General features: G+C 39.9%; 1 protein-coding gene across 7 annotated transcripts in view; it reads right to left on the reverse strand.

Moving 5' to 3' along the window:
* ARSG (arylsulfatase G) overlaps window positions 1–17,066 on the reverse strand; it is a 176,454-nt gene that overhangs the window by 75,647 nt on the left and 83,741 nt on the right. For 5 of the 7 annotated variants that reach the window (XM_027872870.1, XM_027872872.1, XM_027872871.1 and 2 more), the window contains one exon: window positions 6,422–7,286. The exons of the other annotated variants lie outside the window; for them this stretch is intronic. In XM_027872870.1, coding sequence (XP_027728671.1) covers window positions 6,422–6,639 — 218 coding nt within the window. In that variant the 5' untranslated portion in view covers window positions 6,640–7,286. The remainder of the gene's footprint in view (window positions 1–6,421; window positions 7,287–17,066) is intronic. 7 annotated transcript variants of the gene reach the window in all.

Genomic DNA, 17,066 nt, shown 5'->3' on the forward strand with positions numbered 1-17,066 from the left:
AAAAATGGCTCTAAATAGATTAGCCCCATGAACCTAGATCAAAGAGGGGTCAGACAGGTAGACACATAAGAAAACCAAGAGAAAAGTAGTATCATTAAACTTGCAGAGGAAAGAATGTCCATAAGTAGAGGGTGGTCAACAGTATTTAAAAAAAAGGGATTAGGATTTAGGATAGTAAACAACGATCAGGATTCAAAAAAGGCATCAGATTTGGCAATTAAGAGGTTAACTCACAAATTTTTCAGAGAGCAGTTTTAGTTGAGGGATGAGGTTGGAAACCATATCTGATCACAAAGGGTTGATAAGTGAGAAATGAGGAAGTGAAGACAAGGAGCATGTACAGTTTTCTCTAGGAGTTTGGTTGAGAAAAGAGGAAAGAGACAGGATGACAAATAAAAGGATGATAGCTCGGGAAAATGTTGGGTGTTTAAAGTCTAGGAGATGGGCCTGTTTGTAGACAGCAGAGAGGGAATCAGTAGATGGAGAAAGACTGAAGATCAGAGAATGAGTTGGGGAAATGATTGTGAGGGCAATAAGCTGGAGAAGTTGGGAAGGAATAGGATCAAGGGTACAGGTAGACAGGTTGGTCTTGCAAGGAAAAGGTCGACTTCTTCAGAGTGAAGGACAGTTTATTAGTGTGTTTATGTTTCCACAGCCCTTCCCACACTGATCATACTTACATTTTTCAGCTTTGCCAATTTGTTGGGCATGAGATAAAATTTCAGGGCTGTTTTCATTTGCATTTTTCTCATTATAAATGATTTGGAGCAAACTTTCATATGGTTGATAGTAGTTTGTAATTCTTTAGAGAACTCTTTGTTTATATCCTTTGACCACAAATCCTTTGGAAATAGTTCTCAGCTTTATATATTTGCATTAAGTCCTTTAGATATAAGACCCTTGTCACAGATATTTGATGCAAATGTTTTTCCCAAATGGCAGCTTCCCTTCTTGCCCTAGTTGCATTGATTTTGTTCATACAAAGCTTTTTAATTTCATGTAATTGAAATTAATCTGTTTTTTGTTGAGTGATCACTTCCACCCCTTGACTGAATAACAATTCTCCCCCATCCATTTCTATAAAAGGTACCTCATCTAATTGTCTTCTAATTTTTTAGTGGTGTAGCCATTAACATATAATCTATTTTGAGCTTATTTTGCTGTATGATTTAAGGACATTGGTCTAAAGTAATTCCTACTAGACTGCTTTCTAGTTTTCCCAATAATTCTTGTCAAATAGAGATTACTTCAGCAAGTAATTTATTTTCCCAGGTTTACTGAACACTCAGTTTCATTTTCAATGTGTTAATACAAACCCACAAATGTCTCTGAAAATGGTAAATCCAACTTGGATGATCTATACAACTAAGGACTGGTTTTCAACAAAAACCCAGTAAAGTTAGTGAAGAAAAGCAAAAGTTAATTCTTAGAATGGATTGACATTTTCAATTTAGCAAATGGTTTGAGAGGCTACAGAGAATAGGTAATGGAGAGCTAGACCTACAGTGATGAAAACAGGCTCTAACACTTATGAGCTATGACTCTGGGCAAGTCATTTAACTTCCTGAGCCTCAGTTTCTCCATCTGTAAATGACACTGATAAAACTTGCAGTACCTACTTCACAGGATTGACGTGAGATGCTTTACATAAAACCATTTGCAAATATTCATAAAAGTCAAATATGACTTAAGATGCTTCATATAAAGCTATTTGCAAATTTTAAGCATTGTATTGTGTAAGAAAAATTCTGTGCTCTGCATTTTGGACACAAATCTGTCAGGAACTAATTAATTAATTAATTAATTAATTAATTAGATTGTTCTAAGCATTTTTAGAGAAAAAATCTAAGAGGATGCAAATCCACCCTGTCTTTGAAAATCTCTCTGCCCAGGCCATTTTCAATGTACAGTATTTGAGAACAAAATCAACATTTCATAATCAAGATTAAATAGGAGGATGAAGTCTAGGCAATAATTTTGATTTATCAAACAAGATAATAGTCACTTGACTGTCAGGTGCCCCGGTAAAATCATTTCCCTAAACTAGTTAAAGGCACTCTCTCAGATCACCATCCTATTTTTTAATCTTTAAAGAAAACAGAATTCTTCCTTGAATTCTGACTTTGTTTCTTTTTAGAAACTGGCTAGGTCTTTGAAACAGATGTTAAAAGGATTTCAGGCTAGGCCAATGCTCAAGTACCAACAAGGTTTTCTATTCAGGTGAGATGAAAGACTTGGGACAAAATGAGAAAATACAATTTTAAAAATATTTCTAAAAGAAGGAACTGGAGTGAGTAGGAAGAGGTTAGTATGTTTCCAGAATCTAAATATCAGTTGTTAATATTATCCAGTAGTGTCATGTACATAGACCCAGTCTCAAATACCACTTCTCCCATACATCCCTGACCAGTATCATCTAGTCAAATTCTAGTCCTTAGCCCACGTCTTTATATCTTGCATCTCCAACTGCCTTTCAGACATCTTGAAATTGTGTCCAGTAGATATCTTAAATCCCACATATCCAAAACTAAACTTAGACCTTTCTCCCTAAACACTTCCCACTTTCTAACATCCCTACTACTTTTGGCTTAGGGCAACACCATCCTCCAGGCTCCCCAGGCTTACAGCCTAGGTGTCATTCTTCGCTCCTCATTATCTTTCAGCTCTCATATCCAATTTGTTGCCAAGGCCTGTTGATTTCACCTTTTCATTATCTCCTGAACATGGCCTTTTCTCTCCTCTGACATTGTCACCACTCTGGTACAAACCCTCATCATCTCATGTCTAGACTATTGCAGTACCTGCTGATGGGTCTGCCTGCCTCAAGTCCCTACCCATTCCAACCTATCCTTAATTCAGCCACCAAAATGATTTTCCTAAAATCCCATGTCGCCCCTCTACTCAACTAGCTCCAGAGACTCCCTATCACCTCCAAGATCAAATACAAAATCCTTTGGTCTTCAAAGTCCTTCATGACCGAGGCCCCTTCCACCTTTCCAGTCTTCTTACACCTTACTCCCTTGCCATGTACTCTTTAATCCAGTGACACTGACCTCCTTGCTATTCCATGAACAAGATACTCGTTCCTCTGTTCCAGGCATTTTCTCTGGCTATATTCCATGCATGGAATACTCCCCCCCTTCATCTCCACCTACTGGCTTCCCTGGTTTCCTTTAAGATCCAATTAAAATCTTATCTTCTACAGGAAGCCTTTCCCAACCTATCTTAATTCTAGTACCTTCCCTCTTTTAATTAATTCCTTTTTATTCTGTATATAGCTTGTTTGTACATATTCACTGGCCTACTGAGACTTTTTATATCCTTAGCACTTAGCACAATGCCTGGCATGTAATAGGCACTTAGGAGAGTAGGCAGTTTTCTTCTGTTTCCTTAGTTGTAAAATGTCTATAATAATGCCCTTCCCTCCTTTTAATAGAGTTGTGAAGTTGACTATGGGTTTAGTTCAAAAGGCACTGGCTTTTAAAGTCAGAAGACCTGGGTTTAAGTTCTTACTAATTTAAGGGAAGTCACTTAACCTGTTTGGACCTGAGTTTTCTCATTTGTAAAATGAAGAAGGGAGACTAGAAAACCTTTAAGATTCCTTCTAGCTCTCTGGTTCCATGAAAGTGTTTCTTACTATGCAACATAAATGTGAGTTATTGCTACTGATTGATTGTTTAGCCTCTGACCTCCCTAGGCCATGTCTGGTACCCCTAAGATGACAGGAGTGGCCACAGCTACTCAGGATCTTTGATAAGAAAGATCATGGCAACACTGGAAGATTTAACTAAAAAGAGTGGGACAACATGACAGAATACCTGGGAAGATGAAGAGATTGGTGTATAGGAAGAAGTCCAGGGAGGCAGAAAAACAGGAGTGCTCCATGGGGTATGAAGACAAAGCCACTCCAGCTAGGAAAAATCCAAGGATCCTGAACTTTCTCCCCAAATTCAAAGGAGGAAGTCATTGTCCCTCCCTTCTTCCACTCCTTTATTCCCTCCCCATCCCTAATGAAGACAAGAATAGAACCCATCCTGTGCTGGAGGATGAGAGGAGGTCAGGGCCACTGAATTCCTGGGCCACCTTCTTTGGGTGAAGGAGCAACACCTTCTGCTCTAGTACACATGGCTTCTTCTTACGCCTGGGCTATTTTAACCTTTTATTATGCAAAAATGCCAAAATGTTTTGAAAATGCAATAATTTGTAGTATAATTAATGTTATACTTGCTATTTTCTGCATTTGCTGACAGAAAAAAAAAGAGCTTATTAAATACTCTCAAATCAGTTTTCACAATTTCATAAGCAAGCAAGATGCAGTAAAGCCTGATATTTCCCTAAAACTATCAGTATTTGAGAATTGAGAATGACTAGCAAAAGTGAGTAATGATGGCAGTCCTTGAAGCATGTTTTTCATATACCTGTCATGACCTCTCTACTCTCACAGCCTCTACCCTAATTCAGGTCTTCATCCCCTCTCCCCCAGATTATTGTGACAGCCACCAAATTGGTCTCTGTTCCCAATCCCTCCCCTTTCCAGTCTATCCTCCATACAGATACCAGTTTAGGTTCCTAAAACACAGATTAGATTATGTCACTACCATTCCCCACTCAAATATAGTCAAGGGCTTCTAAGATAAAATACAAAAACAAAAACAAAGAAAAGCCTCCTCCTCACCTCCACACTTGATAGAAGCACTAGCTTCCTTCAAAGTACATTTTAGGTGCTACATTATAAATGAGGACTTTCTTGAACCACATCTCTCAGGGGCTTTGAACATTCTCACCTCTTTAAATTACTTGGTTTTAATTATATTTATGTATATTTTATCTCCCCATTAGAATATAAATTCCTTAAGTGAAAGGACTGTTTCCTTTTTTAAGATTTGTTTTTCTCACCAAAACAGCACAGTGCCTAGGGCATAGTAGCATAACATAGCACCACGTAGCAGGTACTTTTAAAAATGCTTGGTAAGTTTAACTGAATATCAACCAATTAGTAAAAAAACAAAAAACAAAACACAAAGTTTGAGATAGATTACCACGAATCAGTCACCTCTTACTTCCATCATGTGACCACTGTGGTTTGAACACTTTGTTGGAGAAAAAAATAAGAGATCAACAAAATAGTATTTGCATAAAGGGCCCTCCCTAGGTCTCACTTTGGTTTTGGTTGGGAGGATCTCAGAGGTAAACACTTGAAAAGAACAAACAGGCCTAAATGACTACTGCTTTAAGTATTCTCTTCAGTATTTATCTAATAATCTGCTAGGGATTTAAAGAATTAATAAGTCAGCACCTCTAGGAAGACTCACTATGCTGTACTGAGTAGGTAGCCTTTATCAACCCCATTTTGCAGATTAGAAAAAAATGAAATAGAGGAAGGCTGACTTTCTCTGACCTAGTTAGCTTATCAGATGCACACACAAGAATGAAATCCAGAAGTTACTTATGTTCAGACATGTGTTATCAGCATTTGTTTGTGGGGTAAAGTGATAAAAGTTATTTGGAACCAGCATTTAATGAATAGGTTGGCTCATTTCAGGGAGACCTCCCCCCCAATAATGGTTACATTATTTAATTTCTCTGAGCCTTAGTTTCTTCATCAGTAACATAGAGATATTAATATTTGTACTACTAACCCACAGCGTTGCTCTGAGGATCTAATGAGATGATGCCTATAAAGTACTTTGTAACCATAAAGCACCTGAAATTTGTGTCACTATTTATAATTTATATAATTGATAATATTTATAACATATTATATGTTTATATATTAAATATTTGTAATATAAATATATATATTTATAATTTATAATATATGTTTATATAATATATAATATTTGTAGTGTAACTATATTATATATTTATAATTTATAATAATACACATACAATTAGCTATGCTTTATACAGACCAAGGGCAGCTTGGCGGCACAGTGGATAGAGTGCCAGATGTAGAGTCAGGAAGACCAGAGTTCAAATCTGACCTCAGACAATTACTAGCTGTGTGACGCTGGACAAGTCATTTCACCCTGTTTGCCTCAGTTTCCTCATCTGTAAAATGAGCTGGAGAAGGAAACAGCAAACCACTCCAGTATCTTTGCCAAGAAAACCCCAAATGGGGTCATGAAACCTCAGACACAACCAAAAGGACTCAACAACAACAACATATGGGCCAACTGTGTGTTCCTTTTGCCTGGAGGTGTGATATTGAATAGTTTATGTTAAAGAGGAGATCATATTCATCATAAGATAGCATATATCAAATATGAAATGGCCAGTGATGACAGCCGGGGCACCATGTAATTATTATAAATAGACCTGCTCCTTGCACCTCTAGAAGCTCTTGGTTAAACCTAGACCCCAGATAAGGCAACGAAAGAAGTGTCAACAAAGAGGCATGGCTATCTTTTTAAAAACTCACCTCATCCCTTCTGAAGCCATCTTATCCAGTTGTGGAGTATCCTTTGTTTCTGCCCAATTTGCCCCCAAATCACCCCATCCCACATCATCAGCCAAAATGATTACAAAATTAGGCCTCTTGAGGACTGTCTTCCCATAGAAACAAAAATCCACAAAGGAGTAAAGAAATCCTGTTAAACTTGCACCCAGCAGCAAAACTTTCAGGAGGAGTCCCCCCATGGTCTTAAGAGGCTGGATTGCTGTAATCTGGGGCAGTGAAAGAGGCGACACCACTCCAAACCTTGCCTTCAGCTATCTTCTACTTGCCTTAATTACAAGGAAGCCGCTCAGGAGGCAGAGGAGAATTAGGAGCAGCACACACCAAAAAATGTCTCTCTTTGGGTGGTAGCAACACCAAGAATGAAGTTAACAGACTGTGATTCTGGGTGTTGAGGAGTTAGGAAGCTTGCAGCTCACAAGATGGCCTTACTCCTCCTGTCAGTGAACCTTATCACTCACCAGACAGCTGAATGTAGACATTACACTGACTTTCGATGTTTACATCTGGGGTCCACTGAAAAAAGCTAGTTTTTTCTTCCTTCTCTCTTTTTAACAAGGCATACAGTCCCAAGGGTTGTTGTCCCAAGTTCTTCTACAGTTTCTGTAGCATGGTCACTTGGAAAATGACTCAGCTATGCAATCATGGGAATAACAAACATGTTGTTTGAGCTGTGAGGCAGTGCTCACATCTGCTTGGGGTGCCGCTCCCTGTAAGATGAGTTCAGGCAGCTGCAGAACACCTGGATGGCCTGGTGGACCCAGTGGACATTGAAGGAGGGTTTAAATTCCAGATGGTAGAGTCCTTGGTTTCTTCTGCAAGTTTTTTTCTGAAATCATACAAACACACACACTCATTCACTCACTCACACACACACTGGAGAAGAAAATTAGAGTCAGAAATGCCAGCACAGATGTGTTTCATTCAGTAGATTGGGAAAGAATGGTTTTTCCATGACAACAGATGTTTTCTTCCCTACTCAAATATTTAACCTGTATATCAGTTTCTCTGCCCTCCAAAAAGAGTAATGATACCATTTCCAAATGACCTGATTCACAAGGACTGGAAAAAAACAATAATCTTTCAAAAACACATTGCCAGCCCTGAAGGAGGGGAGTAGAAAAGGGAATGATTCCACTAGAATATCATTCTTTGTAATAATGGTGCTATCAAATAAAACTGTTGTGCAAAACATTCTTATTAACATGAAATAGTAATAATAAAAAACAACTAACATTTATACAGCATTTTAAGGATCTTAGGTAGGAAACTTGGAAACTAGTCTAACACTCTCATTTTACAGATGAGCAAACTGAGGCCCAGGGACATGAAATCACTTGTCCAGGATCATGCTGGTAATGTCATGGTTGGGGTTCAAACCTAGGTCCTCTGACTGTAAGTAGAGTCAAGTGCTTTTCCCCTTTGTACAACACTGCAACACCTTACATATACTGTAGCATTTGAAAAAAGGAACTGAGCTCTCTTTTCAACCTGACATGGTTCCTTTAATAAGGTATGTATAAAGATGATGGAAAACTAGATTATCATGAGTCTGGGCACAGACTAGATTAGAAAGTACTAGGAAAAAAAAGAGAAGTTGCCCTACTTAATGAATTATAATTCAGTTTCCTTGAGAACAAAAAGCAAGCAATCAGAATGGGAAATGGAATCAGCATGAGGCCAACGTCTCTAGTCCATTAAGGAGTCTTCATTCACAAGGTCAATAAGGAGATCAGCAGGCAGAGGCACTGGGAAATATAAAAGACATCAATTTAAAATCAGATGTTCAGGAAGGGACTGAGAGGAAGGCGGACCAGTTTGGAAAATAACAGGATGGGTATTTCCATTCAGCTAGGACTGGCATTATGACAAATGCTATTAGCGCACTAACAAAGTACAGGTCTAATGCTACAAAACCAGCTAACCCAACCGTTCACAGTGAATCAGTCAACAAGCATTTATTAAGCACCTGCTGTGTGCCAGGTACTGGGCTAAGGGCTGAGAATACAAAAAAAATTGGAAAACAAAAGCCCCTATTCTCAAGGAGCTCACAGTCTAAGGAGGGGAAGGGGTGGGAGGAGATATGCAAACAACTGTACAGAGATATAATAAACTGGAGATAATCAATAGGAAAAGCACTCATATTAAAGAGGACCAAGAAAGACTTCGTGCAGTCTTGTAAGATTTTAATTGGAACTTGAAGGCAGCCAGAGAGAGCAGTAGATGGAGATGAGGAGAGAACTCCAGGAAGAGGGAACAGCTAGTGAAACTGCTCAGTCAGAAGATGGAGTGTCTCTTGTGAGGAACAGCAAGGAGGCTGGTGTCACTGGATCAGAAAATATGTGGTGGTAAAAGGAGTAAGGTGTAAGAAGACTGGAAACATATGAGGGGGCCAGTTAATGAAGAACTTTGAATGCCAAACAGAGGATTTTGGATGGCTAGGTGGCACAGTGGTGGGCCTGAGTCAGGAAGACTCATTTTCATGAGTTCAAATCCAGCCTCAGACATTTACTAGCTCTTGGGCAAGTCATTTAACCCTGTTTGCCTCAGTTTCTTCATCTGTAAAATGAGCTGAAGAATAAAATGGCAAACCACTCCAGTATCTTTGCCAAGAAAACCCCAAATAGGGTCACGAAGAATCAGACACAACTGAAGTGACTAACAGAGGTGGTAAGAAAACACTGAAATTTATTGAGTGGAAGTGGGGGAGGGGGTGACTACACTTTAGGAAGATCAGCCAACAGTTGAGTAGAGGGTGGACTGAAGTGGGGTAAGACTTGAGGCAGAAAGACCAATCAGAAGGCTATTGCAACAGGCTGGGCAAGAGATGATGAAGGTCTGCACCAAGGTGGTGTCAGTGGCAGAGGAGATAACAGGGCATACATTCTAGATGTTGTAAAGGTAGAATTGAAGGACTTGGCAAGAGATTGGGCATGGAGTAGGAGGCATGAGTGAGGATGCTGTAAGCCTGGGTGACTGGAAAGATAGTGATGCCCTTGGCAGCAATAGGAAAGTTGGGAAGACAGAAAGGTTTGGGGATGGTGGGGGGAGAGAAAGAGCTCAGCTTTGAGTATGTTAAGTTTAAAACATCCACAAGACATTCAGTTCAAGGTGTTCAATAGGCAGCTGGAGATTCAAGACTGAAGGTCAGCAGAGAAGCTGGGCTGAATAAGTAGATTTATTGGCATAGAAATATCAGCATTAAGAATAATAAGAATTATTAGCATAGAGATGACAATTGAATCCATAGAAGCTGATGAAATTACTGATTGAAAAAGGTTAAAGGTAGAAGAGAAGAGGGCCCAGGATAGAACCTTGGGGGACACTCATGGTTAATATAGATGACATGGATGAAGATTCAGCAAAGGAGACTGAGAAGAAGCAGTCAGACAGGTAGGAAAAGAACCAAGAGGAAGCAATGTCATGAAAATCTAGAGAGAAGTTAATATATCAAGGAAAAGAGGGTGACTGATAGTGCCAAAAGCTGCAAAAAGATCAAAAAGGATGAAGATGGAGGAGAGGCAATTAGATTTGGAAAAATGGACTGAGAGTAGGGGTGGAGGTGGGTGGGGGGCAGGGAGGGAAATGGGGAAAGAATTACAATCCTGAGCTATCAGAACAACTCGGAGGCAGCGCTGACTTTGGGGTCTGAATCCTATCTCTCATACTTGCAGCATTCGTTTAAAAAAATTTTTCTTCTTGAGGCCATCGGGGTTAAATGACTTGCTCAGGGTCACACTGCCAGTAAGTATCTGAGGCCAGATTTGAACTCAGGCCTTCCTGATCCCAGGGCTGGTGCTCTATCTAGCATACCACCTAGCTGCCCACTATATTCATTTACAAAATGAAGTGATGGGATTGGGTAGCCTTTGAGTTCCTACTAGCTCTACAGCTATGATCCTGTAAAGGTCACAACGATTTTGTGCTGGTTGGCTTATTGGTGTTGCTGAACTGCTTTATTCCTCTTCTTTTTTTAAATCTTTCTTACAAGGGATGGCTCACTGGGTATGGGAGGGGGTAAGGATATGTGAGGAAATCAATGTGATATAAAAATAAAAGACATGAATAAAACCGAATTTTTTTAAAGGATGAGCAGATAGATGTTTAATCAAAATAAAAGAAACTCCAAGACAACAGCCACAGTCATCTGGTAGTCAGTGAATCCATTGTGCAGAAATGCAAATCTTTCTGAATTCCAAAATGAGACTCATACTTTCAAATTTAATTTTAATCAAGTAGTATTTGTGAAGAAAAAAACATTTCTCTTCCCCTAGAATAACAATATGCACACTAAGGACATTTAATAAATACTCATGGACTAATTCCCATCTTCTTTCAAAGGCAGCTAGCCTGGAGTGAACAGCACAGTGGATAGAGCACCTGGCCTGGAGTCAGGAAGATCTGAATTCAAATATGGTCTTATACACTAGCTGTGTAACCTAGGTAAGTCATTTAACCTCTGTTTGCCTCAGTTTCCTCTTCTGTAAAATAGACACAATAATAAATCCTACCTCCCTGGGTTGTTTTGAGGATCAACTGAGATAATTTTGAAGTACTCAGCACAGTCCCTGACACATAGTAAGTCCCTTATAAATGTTAGCTGCTCTTATTATTATTAATTATTATCATTAAACCGGATTCTCTCTTCTAGGGTCTTTCCACGGCTTTCTTCTTAAAGCTACTGAGGTTAGAACTCTAAACAGTTTCATTTCTTATAAGTAATCTATTTGGTTGGCCCAGATCAAACAAGGGATTTAAAGATAAAAATTTGCTTAAGAAAAAGCCTGCCCCCCAAAAGGAGCAAACAGAGATTGTTTTCTTTACTGTTCTGCGGTATAAAGCTTCTTGGGGATTTTCAAAGATAATTATTAATGCCTGCCACTACAAAAAAATGGACATAAGCTAATAAATCTATCATCTCTTTCTTTCACTCCCCCTGCCCTAACTGTACTCGCTAGGGAAAGATTTAATTCCTTATCCTGTCCCCAATTTTTTCTTGAAGGGAAAAAGCAAGCTAAGATTAAGACACTTGCTTATAGCCACAGATGGAAGTCAAGGTCAAGGCTGAGACTTGGAGCTCAGGTGCCCAAATGAATCTGGGCCTCATCCCTGCTTTCAGAAATCATTATCTCCGCATTTTCCATCTCTGTTCAACATTCCTTTATTCCTCCCACACATTTCATTTCAAAAAAAAAAAAACTGAGACAGAGACAGTAGGCATAGAAAAGAGGGGAATTTCAACTAAGAGGGGGAAAAGATGCTTCATGCTGCCAGAGAGAATAAAACTTCTATTCCCTCTTGTTCTCTGACTGCGATTCAATTCAACAAACACTTATTAAGTACCCACTATGTGCTTAAACAAATACTTATTAGGTACCCACTTTGTGCTTAATCTGCTTAACCCCTCCAATCTACTATGATAGAATTACACTGAGCTGAAAAGGATGTTATCATCCTCCAATCCTCCCATCTCACAGATGAAAAAATGGAGGCCCAGGGAGGTTGCGACTTGCCAAAGTTCATACAGCTAATGAGTATCAAAGATAGGATTTGAATCCAGTTCCTCTGACCCGAGAAATAGTGCTCTTTAGACTACACCACATTGCCTGCCTGGAGGCTCTGAATATATCATACACAGATGAATAACAGAGTTCTTGTCCTCCAAGAGTTCACAGCATAGCAAGGCACGCACAGAATTAGGAATCCTATCTCTGACTCTGTGTGCCCTGGGGAAGTCACTTAATCTTCAAGATGCTCATATGCAAAATGAGGGGGATAAAAAGGAATAAGCATTTATTCAGCAAGCCCTATGTGCCAGGCACTGTGCTAAGTGCTTTACAAATATCATCCCATTTGATCCACACAATAACTACGTGAGGTAGGTGCTATTATTATGTTCATTTTATAGCTGAGGAAACCTTGGCAGAGGTTGAATGATTTGCCAAAGTCTCATAACTACTTAAGTGCCTGAGGCCAGAGTTGAACTGAATCTAGCCCCAGTGCTTTATCCACCCAGCTGATATACTAGTATCCACACAAGATTAAGAGAATTCTAGGTGTTCCTCCTGTTAAGTAGGACTCTCCAGTGGCAGAACCCTAACCCTAATTGCGCTTTATCCACCCAGCTGATATACTAGTATCCACACAAGATTAAGAGAATTCCAGGTGTTCCTCCTGTTAGGTAGGACTCTCCAGTGGCAGATTTTTGGGAGGACATGGACAAGAGTCACATAAAATAAACAAGCAGTATGGACTGTGATCATCATCGGAGGGAATGCCTACCTTAGTTGGATCACAGATCCATTGGAATGTTGGAGTACTGGAGCATCTATCTACCTCACGGGGTTATTGTAAGTGCTCCGAAAACTCTAAAAGGCTATAGAAATGGCAACACTAATGGTAGATGAGACAGGTACCCAACTGACCATAATGCACGAGTGCATGAGTTAACATTGACATAATACATGTCTACGCAGCATGATTACAAATAAAGGACTACGAGAATTTTGAGTACGAGGATTAGGAAGAATGAGAAAAGGCCTTAAGGTGAGACTGAAAGGGACAATGAGGGGTTTCTAAAGGTTCCACAAGGACTTGGCTAACTTACACAATAAATTCCACAAAGAAGCAGCACTCGTTTCCTGAGTCATTTGTTACCCCCCAAAAGACCACAAGATGAAGTTGTTAAACCAGATTCTCCCAGGATGAGCATAAACTACTTTCCATGCTTCAGTTCCTCCTGGCAAGCAGCTTTCACCTCAAGAGACTATCTGTTTTAGCAATAACCTCAGCGTGTTCCCTGGTCACACATTCTTTACAGACAAGATAGGCGTATTTAAATTTTTTTTTCTGCTTCATTGCTCATCTTTGGGCTAGAAAAGTCAATGAGAATGACTAGGTTGTGAAAAGAAGAACAGGGTGTAGCGAAAAAGCTGAAACCATGCTTTGCTTGAAAGTTCTTTAGGCTTGAAAGTCTTAAGAAGAGAAGTCTTGGAGGAGGTATATAAGCTGTCTTCAAATATTTGAAAGGCTTTCATGTGAAAGAAGGATTAGGTTTGTTTTGTATGGATTACTTTGTTTTGTCAGAGGTCACAGAAATAAGAATAATGCATAGAAGTTTCAGAGAAGCATATTCAGGCTTGATATCAGGAAAAACTTCCTAACCATTAGAACTGTCCAAACATGTAATAGGCTGCCTCAGAAGGCAGATGACCATTTTTCAAGGATACTGTAGTGAGAATTCCTCCTCAAGTCAAAGTTAACCTGGAGACATCAGAGCTAACTACTAACTAAAATTCTATGACTCTAAGAAGAATAATCCCAGGACCAGAAAACCATGAACAACTGAGAGCTAAATATTTATCAGCTTCTAAAGACTCCAAGCTTTGGTATCTTAGCCCTGGAAAAACATACTGGCTCCTGGATGGGACATCTCTCTATCTAGAGCTCTCCTGGAGAGTCTTAAAAACAGCTGCAATAACAAAAATAAGGTTGAACAGAAATTTCTTGGCAAAATATCTTGTTGGTTTTCTATGGCACCTGATGAGCTATGGTTAAGAGAGACAAATAGAGATTTTGAAGTCATCTGCATAGAGATAATAATTTAACTCATAAGAGTTAATGAGATCATTATGAGACCAAGAGAGAAAGGGCATAGAAAGAGAATAATAATAATGTAAAAGCTAATATGTATATAGAGTTTAAGGTTTGCAAAATGGTTTACATATGTTATCTCATTAATCCTTGCATAAATCCTGTGAGGTAGGGGGCTATTATCCCCATTTTACATATTAGGAAACTGAGACTGAGCAAGTGACTTGCCTAATGTCATATAGTTAGTAAGCACCTGAGGCTGGATTTGAACTCATCTTCCTGATTTCAAACCCAATGTTTTATCTTCTGTGCCACTGAAAAGAGAAGAGGGTCCCTAACAGTCCTTTGGGAAGACACTCAGGGTTAGGGAGCAGGGCCCACTCCCTAAAACAAATCCTTTTACTAAGGGGATTTCTTCTGTGAATTTTGGATTCAGTCAAAGAGCCGTACTTCAGGGTCTAGAGAGCTAGATATGGCCTCGAGGGCACAGGCTCCCTACCCCTGAAGGAGGTTATAATCATTCAGCAGAGATTTTGGAGTAGTCTGACAGGTAAGGGAGAACCAGAATAGCCAAAGAAGAGAATATCCAAGAATAAATGTGTAAAGCTTTGCTGAGATCAAAGGATTGAGAAAAAGCTATCAGAGCTGGCAATTAAGAAATCAATGATAACTTTGAAGAGAGCAGTTTCAATGGAATGTTTGGACACAAAGCCAGAATGAAAAAAGAATTAAGAAATAAACAGGAGGAGTGGAAGTGGGGGCAATGAGCGTAGATGGTATTTTCTAGGAGGTTAACTATAAAAGAAATGAGAGATTAGCAGACAAGAACAAGAGCAAGATGGCATAGCTAAGTGAAAGCATTTTAAGAATGGGGAGATTTGAAGTTCATAGGAAGCAGAGGAGGACCCAGTAGATAAGGAGAAATTGACTGTGAAAGAGAGGCTGATTGAAAGGGCAAAATTTCAGAGGCAACAGGAAGAGAGGGGCTCAGGGGCACAGTTTCAGGAGCCAGCCCTGGCAAGGAGAAGGGTACCTCATTTTCTGGGACTAGAGTGAAAAAGAAAAATATGAGAACTGACGTAGAAGGGTATCAAGAGATTAGACTAGGAGAGAAAAGGGAGTTTGAGGCACACACCCTTTATTTTCTCAGTAAAGTAGGGGGTTAGGTATTCTCCTGAAAGAGAAGCGGGAAAGGATGTTACGGAAGAATTGAGATGAGAAGAGGTTTGGAACAGCCATTGTGGGGAATGTTACATATCAGATAATCAGGCAAGAATAAAAGATTATCATGCAGAAATGAAGGTCCAGTTGAGATTATATTTAAAAAATTGTCATGGAAGCTGTCAGAATAGTTTTGACTTCTGTGTTCAGCAGCATGCCAGTAGAATCAAGCAAGAAGGTGGATGAAAAAGTAAGACGCCCTGAGGGAGAGACAGGAGCCAGCCTGTGTTAGGCAAATCAAACCATCATCACACCACCTTGACCATCATATCCCACTAGATCCTGATGGAGACAGCATAGAACCCTGAGCCCAAGAGTCTTGAGAGTAGCAGCCCAAATCACCAGACCTGCTTTCAGCCAAGCCCCACCACAACCATCATTAAGAGAAATAATTGTGAGGAAAGGGGTCCACCTTCCTCATTGCCACCCCCACAGATGAGCACAGAAGCCCTGAGGCTGACAGCAACCCACAAAGCACACATTGCTTGTGCTTTTAGCCTAGCCCTCACAACCATCATCCAGAGGTCAACTCCTATAGAAAAGGGGTTGTTCAACCCTACCAGCTGCCAACAAACTGCCATTCACAGGATGAACAAGTCAGCCTAGCTGAACTCTGGGGAAGAGACAGGAGGTAGTTTGTACCAGGCAGGTCAAGCCACTACCACCTGGACCACCATCTCCCCTCAGAACCTGATGGGAACAACCCCAGACCCTCACTCAAAGAGTCTTGGGGGGACAGCTAGGTGGTGCAGTGAATAGAGCACCAGCCCAAAAGTCAGGAGGCCCTGAGTTCAAATCTGGACTCAGACCAAACACTTGACACTGACTAGCTGTGTGACCTTGGGCAAGTCACTTAACCCCAATTGCTTTAAAAACAAACAAACAAACAAAGGGTCTTGGGAATATCAATGCTTCCAGCCCACTGCTGTCAGCCATCATTCTGGGAAGTAACCCCAGGGAACATGTAGCCTGGCAACTACTGCTGCTGGTGCTACAGCCACAGATACTGAAAAAGCTATTGAAGAAAAGTCCTTGTCACCAAAGTCTTTGGTATTGTCAAATGGTTCAACATCAGAAACTGATATGATTTTACCAGTGGAAATTATATTAGGGAGACTCTGCCATCTGCTTTGCTGCTGTACCCTAAGGACTCTAGCTCCATATGTATTCTCTCCCCCATTACAATGTGAGTTCCCTGAAATCGGAGAGGTTCTCATTTTTGTTTTTGCATCCCTAAGCCTTAGCCTAGTGTTCTGTACATAATAAGCATTTAATAAGTGCTTTATTCATTCATTCACTCACTCACAATAGGGGTCATACAGAGTTGAGGTTTAGCAAGGTATTATTGGCAAAAACAATAAAAGGGCAAGAGAGTCAAAGGTAGAGGACAGCATGTGGTTGAATTAGTCATCTAGAGGGACAGCAATGAAGGCTTAAAATATAATCGAGGAGGTAGAACTCAAACACTCAACAATATTACCAAAAATACTGGAGCAAAACCAAAAGACTAAAAAATTAGAATATGTGAGGTATCTGCTATTAAAAAAAAATGACTTGGAAAACAGAATAAGAAGAGATCATTTAAGAACTGGACTTGGAGAACCAGAAAAATGACAGAAGAAATAAAGTAGCATAGGTCTCTCTCACAACTATTCCAGCAAAGGATAAAACAACCATCAGACCAAACGGTGAAAGGGAAACAGAAGGAGAAACTACAGTGGATGTCTTTTTCCAAGCCAAGTAAGCACAGGGAGACAGCCAGAGGTCTGTGAATACTGAAGAAGACAGTTTAGCC

Source organism: Vombatus ursinus, unplaced genomic scaffold (genome assembly GCF_900497805.2).
Source record: "Vombatus ursinus unplaced genomic scaffold, bare-nosed wombat genome assembly UNPS02014801.1, whole genome shotgun sequence".
NCBI classification, from domain to species: Eukaryota; Metazoa; Chordata; class Mammalia; order Diprotodontia; family Vombatidae; genus Vombatus; species Vombatus ursinus.